At 38.8% G+C, this 9,274-nt stretch overlaps 1 protein-coding gene across 2 annotated transcripts; it reads left to right on the forward strand.

The window, feature by feature from the left end:
* The first annotated feature begins 3,382 nt into the window (after positions 1-3,382).
* On the forward strand, positions 3,383-4,633 carry LOC114732486 (dolichyl-diphosphooligosaccharide--protein glycosyltransferase subunit 4A). Of its 2 annotated transcripts, none has more exons than XM_028919762.1 (2): positions 3,383-3,472; positions 4,286-4,633. In XM_028919762.1, exon 2 carries the CDS (start codon positions 4,286-4,288, stop codon positions 4,397-4,399), a length of 114 nt encoding a protein of 37 aa, XP_028775595.1. In that variant the 5' UTR covers positions 3,383-3,472; the 3' UTR covers positions 4,400-4,633. The 2 variants fall into 2 exon arrangements, with proteins under 2 accessions (XP_028775595.1, XP_028775602.1); XM_028919769.1 differs by having other exon boundaries at positions 3,383-3,468; positions 4,282-4,633.
* The last annotated feature ends 4,641 nt before the right edge of the window (positions 4,634-9,274 follow it).

Raw genomic sequence — 9,274 nt, forward strand, 5'->3', positions numbered from 1 at the left:
ATGTCTTTCCTTTTCTTATTCCTTACAGCCTTGCTACTTGTACACACACACACACACACACACACCCATGTCTTTCCTTTTCTTATCCCTTACAGCCTTGCTGCTTGTACACACACACACCCCTTCTTTATCAAATTCCAATTTCATGAATTAAGCTTTAAGATTGAATTCTTGTCATTGACTATCCACGCCAATAGCACTTTAAATATCATTCTATATTTAAAATAATTGTTGTTAGCCATTAATATCAAATCTGGAAATTATTTTCCAACTTTGAGAATCATTATCACAGCACTTTAATCCTAAATTTCTAACCATTAAAATTCTTTTAATTTGTGTGTATCTATAATTTATTAAATCCTAAACATCATTTAATATCACTTCCATTCCTAAGCATTAAAACAGTAAGTATTTCCCTCTTAATGATCACAAAACTTCAAATCCCATTTCTTAACTTTTTGTTTGACTCTTGATCCTTTTTTATATATTTCCAAGCACCTTTAATACGTTTAATCACTTTCATTCATTCTAACTTAACAACTCCTAAAAATTTAGACACCTACACATGGTAACCAATTAAAACTCTCCCTAAAATAACTTCACTGAGCTTCAAAACCCTATCCACATCTCAAATTCATGTATCATTACTCTCTTAAAATTTGGACAGCAACTTTCCAAGCACCTTAAACATTAAATCTTCAAACTCACCATGCACTTCTAACATTCACCTGAGTTATCATTATATTATATTTGACTTCATCTTGGGCAAAAAACATAATTTTTATTATCATATTTGAAGACATTTGGAAGAATGTCTTCCCTTTTCTAATCCTCACACTCTAACACACACATACACACACATCTATATTTACATATGCATAACCCATATCAAAAGCAACCTTCCATTAACTTGAGTCTTGGCTTTACCCCCTTTATCTTATCTCTTATTTTTAAATTCTTTTCTACTTTCTTGAATAGCTTAAACACTTAAAACCATTATCTAACTTCTCTTCCAAATCTGAAAATTTCCCAACCTCATAACCTTAACTTATTCCTCACTTGTGTCCCTAATCATAGGTTATATAGTTTACTAACTCATCAACTCTAAATGACATTAAACAACAACATACTTATTGCTTTAACCATTCAACCTTATGGTCTATCATCACCACACAGGCACACACACATAGCCATATTCCTATCTATATTTATTGGCACTTAAAACATACACTTAACATACATAAGCTTCACACGGCCCATGCTTTAAATCTGGAAATTCCAACTTTCTAAAATTATTCCATCTTGGATAGCATTGTTTCAGCATTTATTTTGGTGCTTTAAAACATATTCTAATAACTAGCAATGCCCAGTACATATCAGCACCAAATCACGCACAAACACCCTTCCATAATCTGGAAATTAATTTCAGATTTCAAAACCATTTTCCCTCAAACAAAATTGAACCTACAGTGACTCATAAACTCCTATAACTTTCAATAACTTTTCTATTACAGCATTTAAATAACTTGAAACACTGTTTCAGAACCAATAGCAGCCTCAATCAAAGTTCTAAAAATTTCAACTTCAAACATAATCTTCTAGTTATCACATTGGAGTGTTTGGACACACTTTAATAATCTCAAGTACCCAATATATTATTAAAACAGTGGAGAAAAGTATAATTAGTTACAACTTCCAGATTTAAGTTACAACTTTACACGGGCACGGGCTAGTCCATACCCGTAAATAACCAGTTTAAGCCCATACTAAACACGCTGGGGTAAAGCCGGGCGGGTTTGAGCGGGTACCGGCAGCCCATTTACATTGATGAATAGATGAAGGCTTGAATTCATGAATATGAAAAACACACTGAGACATGGAAATTGGGAACATAGAACCATCAAGTCAAAAATACAGGTTAATCGATTACAAAAGCTTCATCTTCAACAGAATAATCATTTGCAATTTCAAGCACAGCTAAAACAAGAGAGCAAGAATAACATCGAACTGAACTTACATACATCCAAAACAAGAGGGTAGGATAACACAGCTCGTTGGTGAACCTGGAGAGATCAATCCGAGGACTAGAGCTCACGCAATGCACAGATGCTGACTGAGACGTGCTATGCAGTCGAGGTCGATTCGAGGGTGAGTGTGACTGAGACGGAGTGAGAGACTGAATGAGTGTGTGCGTAAGACGGCATTGAGCTCGATTCGAATGGAGAGATCTGGTCTCTAAGTGAGAGGTTGAGCGGCGGAGGTTTATGGCCAAGGGGGCTCGACGGCAGATGAGATAGCGACCACAGCTTTGTGAGAGGAGAGAAGAAGGAGGCGGCGACAGCGGAGGCAGTGGCAGCTGGTGAGATCGACGGAGGCTGGCTGCGTTGATGTGGGAAAGGAGGAGGAGCACTGGAATGGAAATGAGAGTAATCACGAGTGGCGGAGCAGAAGAAAAAATGAAATTGCTTGTATCAGAAGGTAAAATTTGACAAGAATTCACGCCCCCTGCTTCGTTGTTCGAGCCCTCCTTCCCCGCCACCCAGAATGTTAAAAATAAATAAATAAAATAAAACCGCTCAAAACTAGGCATGGGCACAGAAATTTTTTTTTTTTCAAGTATAGAAGCAATTTTATTAAATACGCACTATATGACACTAAGGATGTATTTGGGTGACATCCCAATGGTTTGGGGAATAAACCACCCAAACATCCCCTCCAAAAATCAAAACCATGGTTTGGAAAAAGCAAAATTTTTTTGCTTTGGAGAAAAAAGGGAGAGTGTGAGGGCCTATATGATATGTATCTTGTTATTTTTTTATAAACATATTTTTTTATAAATATATTTAATCTTATATTTTATAAATATATATACACATAATTATTTATTAATTATATTATCTTATGTATTATTAATTATGGGTAAAAAAATATTATTTAACAATTTTATTCCTTCAAATTAAAATATATCATAAAATCTATTTTTATGTAATTATCATATTAACTTATGTCTTTTTTTTATTAATTTGTATATAGTGTTTCTATAACACTATCCAAACACTTTCACTTCTCAGAATCACTTTTACAAATATATTCTTCACAGAATCTATTTTCTCAGATCTATTCTCCAGAATCACTTTTCCAAACCACGGTTTGGTTCATCCAAACAATTAACCTCTTTGTTAGGCTCAAGACACATTACAGAAATTGTTAGCAACAATAGGGCTTCCAACAAAAGACTCGTTCCTTGTTCTATTGGGCCACTTTTGAGTAAGTTAGTTGTAATTGGACCAAACCGCTGGGTTTTAAGCATTGGGTTGCAATGGGGATTGTTGACTTCTTGTCCACTATTTATGAAGTTTTCACATTGGAAAAATACTGACGATCACGAGCCCGCGCAGGCGCAGGAGTGACCAAGGATTGCAGAACCTCGCTTCGACGAAGAGAAACCGAAACGGATTTACTACATCACAGGGTACGACCAGTCTCAAATTTTATTTTCTTGAATACTTATAATTGGATTTGCCTTTTGTTGAAAACTCTAAATCCGATGCCTTCATTGATTTTTTTGGTTGATTTTTTTAGATGTGGCACTGTTCTTCACGTCTTATAATTAAATTTATGTAAGAGATTTTCGATGCTGAGACTTATTCTGCGTTTTGATTCTTCTTGCACTCGTCTCTTGCTATTAGACTATTTCAATCTTTAGATCGGAGTGGGTTTCAGGTTTTTCGTGGTTGCTATTGTTCCGTCTGACTTCTCTTTTCCTCTCCTTTCTCGATCTCTTCTTCTTGTTTTTTTAGCGGTTTTGTGACTGTGACTGCCTCTATTTTCTCTCACTCAGGTGCTCAAGTAATGATCAGTTGTTAGATGTTGTGCCAGGGAGTAGGAATTTGGTTTTAGAATGGAAGAATTTTCGCTCCCCTGTATTAATCAAATGCATGTTTTTATTTGGTTTTGCTTTATGCCATGCCTAGCTTGAAGAACGAGATTCATTTAGTGAAGTCTGATGGCACTGATTCTTGTACATATTTTTCTAGCTACTCATTTGCTTTCTTTTATTCCACACAAGTCTTCCAAACCAAACAAGTCATAGGTAAAACTTTGTTGGTTGTTTTCTGAATGGCGGGATCCCTGTCCCGACCGGGACCGGGACTAACGCGTGAGCACTGAGTTCATGAATAATTTCTGCAACTTCGATTTTCAAGCATTCGAGTTATGTGGTGCCAAATTATGCTAAACAAATTACGTATTGGGTACTGACATATTATGTTGCGTGTGATGACAGATGATGGATGATCAAGATCTGGGATTCTTTGCCAATTTTCTTGGCATTTTTATTTTTGTTCTGGTAATAGCGTACCACTATGTCATGGCCGATCCCAAGTATGAAGGAAACTAGGACCCCTTTGAAGTGTAATAGTCATAGATTCTGAGTGGTTTGGAAGGTAGACATTGAGTTGGTATTAGTTAAGAACTTAAGTTTGGGAATGTGAATGCTATCTTACTGCTATAACTTTTATAAACACTACAAGTTCGTTCACTAATTCTTGCGATATATCTGTGTGCTTCCAACACCAGGTCTTGCTGAGGGTTGAGGAAAATCTGATTCAATCAAAATAATTAATATGTTCGACTTGGTGTGTGGTCAGAGGATATTGTTAGCTTAGTTATTAGTTCTCGATGCAATCAAATTAAGTGCAACATATGGTTCATAACTTTCTTTTTCTCTGGAATTCCACATTTTATCCATTCCACTCCGCATAACTGACTGCGATAATATGTTCCATTTCTGGGCCACAAATATTCAGCTATTGGAGTTGCACTTCAAATGATTTTGAACCGGATATGATCATGCATCTTACAGAAAGTTCAAAAAATGAATCATATACTGTCCGCTATAGATTTTATATTTTTTGTGATAATGTCTTGTACATCTAATTGGTTAGTTAGTATGGCAAATACACGTTATTGGGCTAAAATTTATGACGAACGTAGAGCATTGATCTTGCAATAAATTTCAGTGAGGCGTGAATCACTCGAGGGATTCTCCCACATCACTAACTCCTTTACTTCATTCTGAATCTGCATTGTTTCTCTGATCAAGCCGCTGATGCAGAATCCCAAGCAATAGTAATGAGCCATGATTTGGCCTCTAGTAGCCTCCTCATTGGATGAGTTGGAATGAACTGCATCAGCCATCTCCTCCAAATGTTGTAGGAAAGAGGAAGCAAAGCTTTCAGCCTCTTCATGACCCCGCAGGATCGTAATCGTATCTGCTTTGGGATTTCTCATTCTCCTGATTCGATGTCTCTGCTGCGATTTCTTTTCTTCCACTTTTGTTCCAGTTTGCTGAGGGACTTAATGCGGGTTATCTCCCCAAGGCATTTCAGGGTGGGGCCAACCTTGGCCTTGGAAAGTTCTATGACCTCATTCACTCTATCTTGTAGCTGCACCGACGTTACTCCTTCTCTCAGTGACAATCTTGAGACATTTTCTGTCGAGTGTGCCACGAAAAGTAAGAGATCTGTCATGGTTGATAAGGAATCCAGAATCTTCCTATAGCAAGCCCCATGAAAAGGCAAGAACCAGAAATTTGGCTCCAACTCGGCCTCCTCTATGAACTCTTGTAATTGACACGTAATAGACTTGACGTTCTTTTGTCTCGTTCGCAGTTCTTGAGAGTTGTTCTCACTGCTGTCTTTTGCTTATCGCTAGAAGCAATAGCAATAGTTTCGATGCAATCTTGAAGTGTCCCGAGGGTGTGGGAAAGTTCAGATTTTGCGAGACTGTCCCTCCTCTCCGAGGGTTAAAAATAATCTCTACGACTATGAAACAGGTGAGTCCAATCGTAGCCCTCGGCGATTCGAGCAATTGCAAACTCTGCAGGAGGGCCATAGTTCTTTCTTCCAAGAATTAGAAGGGCGCCTATAACTGCTGAAAATTCCACCAGCTTGGCCGTACATTTTACTATGCATCAACAAGGAAGAGAAAACGACCCACGGCAGAAGAGGCAATAAGCTGAAGCCCCCAAATCTGTGGAACAGAAAGCTACAAATGACGCCGTAGATCGATCCCATTGCTGTTCCTTGTCCTCGAGCATTAGCAACTGAGAATGTTTGGCTGTCTTGTAGTGACAAAACTTATGGCAATTGTAAGTCCTGACCAAAATGCATGCTCTTTTGTCATATAACAAACCAAAGAACACAGCAAGTCCCAAAGAAACTGAGCACTTGACTGCAAAAGTCAGATTCTGTCGACTGGGTAGCATGTTAATAATAACCTCTCTGATCCTCTTGAGGATTCCATGCTGGTCGGCGTCGGTTTCTGGGTTTTTCTCTTCCATGAGGTTGGTGTTCGTCGCAATAGGGGTGTCCTCTATCAGGAGTTGAACACAGTACAGGAAGAATGAAGTTGGGAGGTGTTCGTATACTACGGATAAATTCTTCAGAGGCCATGGGAAACTGTTGAAGTTTTCTTTGTTCTTGCTTTCTGGGGCTGTGGTTGCATCAAAAGAAGCAAAACACGAAGCTTGTTTATTTAATTTGAGGCTGAATCGTCCTCTGTAGTCGAGCAAAACACCCCTGAGCTCCTCATCAATGAGCTAACGGGAAATGAAGTGCAACTTGAGAGAGCAATTTCCATTCCTCGTAATGGTATCTCCTTGTCTTGTAGTTTGTCATAGAAGTTTCTCATTCGAGGCCTTTCCCAAGGCATACCATCCTGTAATGAACATAAGAAGCATTTACCTCAAATTGAATTGCCTAAGGGAAAAGTATGTGTCTTTTGTTTTTACGACAATGTTAGCTTACCATGTTACTCTTGATCCACTGGAGAAGCTTGGCTCCTACTTTAGACAGGGACTTAGATTGAGTGCACAAGTCATGACCAGTTGAGTTGTCTGATGCAGAGATAGCCTCTAAATTGTGATTAACCTCTCAGAAGCATTCTCAGCGTATAATCGGAATGCCCTTTTACCTGAAAGCCAGAAAATTGATATGTGAATGGAACCAAGGATTATTGTTAGTGCAGTAGATTCTTCGAAGTGCAAGCATATAACGGAGGTCCTGACTTCAGAGGATGAGGACCCTACTCTTTAATGTAAAGGACATGTGTTAGATGTGGGAAGAATTGGAGGTGATTGGGCAGCTGTGGAAGGCAATAACGCATGGAGAGGTCAGATTATGGTGGGTCCCCATTTTTGCCATTTTGCGAATAGAAATCATTATCATTTGCATCAGTCCTTTTTTGGTTCCATCATCTCCCAACAGACTGTACAGTGTTCATTCTTTCATTTTGTTCATCAAAATGCAGTACTAATGCAGGCCACTCAGGCAGGCTCAACCTAAACTTATATTATCGGCTCACTTCATATAGCATAGGTTGTTTTATTAAAATAATGTTACATTTTGTGCGGCATTAGAATCAATATCAGGTAAACTTGTGTAAAAGCTGCTAAAGATGTCTCCACAGATTATTCAATTTTCTTTCAAAACAAGAACTGAAGTTATCAGCTTGCGGAATATAACTCTGTGGATTGTGATTGGTGGTGTTTTAGGTTGTAAATTTGCTTTATGTTTACCTCCTCTCTCGCACTGACAGACACACGCAATCACAAGATAATATTGAACATCAAATCGTCGGAAGTTGCTTTCTGGATCAGTTAAAGGGTTTTCTTGGGACAAATTAAAAGTTACACTTGGAAATGGATCGGGGTTAGATCGATTAAAATTATTAAAACTGATGACGTTGATAACGATTTCTGTCATTCTTTCGAAAGCATATATAGCAGGCTAATGACCAAAAGATTATTTGAATATTTTTTTAGCCAAAAAGATTATTTTAATGTTAAGAACGAGTCAAAGTTGCTTTCGTTCATCATTGGACTAGTTTCCTGTCCGTTTAATTGGTGCCTCTTGCTTGACGCTAAATGATGGCCAAGTCCATCAATTCCAAACTCCCACCCGAACATCTCTCTTCTCACGTGGACACATGTCTAAGACTTTAGAAACCAACAAGGTGCTGGTTCTCCCATTACCATTTATAGGCAAATGGGTGTTTGGGTAATCTTAAAATCATTTTTTTAAAATATTTTTTTATAAATTGAGATGAATTCCTCTACATGTTTATTTTGTTATACCATAAAACACTTTTAAAACTAAAAATCTAGATATTTGATCGTTAACCCAAAAAATGGTTAGATCTCTCGATAATATCACCTCCCAAAACAAAAAAGAAATTGCAATTTTCGCCTCTAGTATTAAGATTTTTCTGAGGGCCTACGAAACATTACCGAATAATTATTGAGTCTCAAAAGGTGGATTGACGAGAATTTAAGCGTAAATGAAATAATCAAGTCCCTCTAAAATAAAAAGGCACCGGACACTTCGACTCATAATGACCAGCATGAATACTGTTGTAATAACTACGCGAACACATTCCATTATAGGGAGGTTTCATAATTTGCCAGAATTAGAAGCATAAAGAGAGTGACGTGATACCTGAAAATGAGCTAGTCGAGGAAATGGAAGTAACATGGCTAAGACAGAGCCAAAGCTCCAAGGGCGGTACTTGCAGCGACATGAATTGGATGCGTTAAAACTCCACCTTCTGCGCCATGTATCACACGTGCTCACGTACACAATCACTAGCTGCCCAAATGCGATTCTCTTAGTCACAGGGTGTGTCGCCTCCGGCACAGCCACCATGAATGATCGCTCGCCGGCACCGCGGCTGCCGCCACTCGGCTTGTAAGTGGGCATGTCCCACCACCTGCAGCCCAACGATGGACAGGATCATGACCTGAGGGTAGCACAAAACACATGCCAATCAACCTCTGATGGTGTCACCCAGTTTGCATCCACACTACGAGGATTGTCGTCACATAAGAGAAAGCCGGGAACTGGATATATTGCTGGAGCTTTGCCCGGGCCGTACAGGGCGGTGCAACCCCCACTATGGCATGCCAAGGTGGTCCGTAGAGCCGAGCCAACCCGAGTTATCCACAACTCAGTTCTTGTGTCACCTATGGATGTTGTTTTTGACATGTTAGTGTGAGAACAAAGATCAGACTTAGAGAGAGAGAGATCTTGAAAGCTGAAGAGAACCGGAAGAGACAAATGAATTTGGGGTGTTCTGATAAAGGGCAAAGGATGAGAAATAGAATTCAAAAGCCTCTATTTAAACTGGAACAAATAGAAGTCCACGAAGACCATTGTGTTTGGGGGGCGGAAAAAATAACGTACGTTAATTACCAGCAGTCCGCGAAGCCACATGG

The sequence above is a fragment of the Neltuma alba genome, unplaced genomic scaffold (genome assembly GCF_004799145.2).
Source record: "Neltuma alba isolate B1F8T4 unplaced genomic scaffold, ASM479914v2 tig00002559_pilon, whole genome shotgun sequence".
Classification (NCBI taxonomy): domain Eukaryota; kingdom Viridiplantae; phylum Streptophyta; class Magnoliopsida; order Fabales; family Fabaceae; genus Neltuma; species Neltuma alba.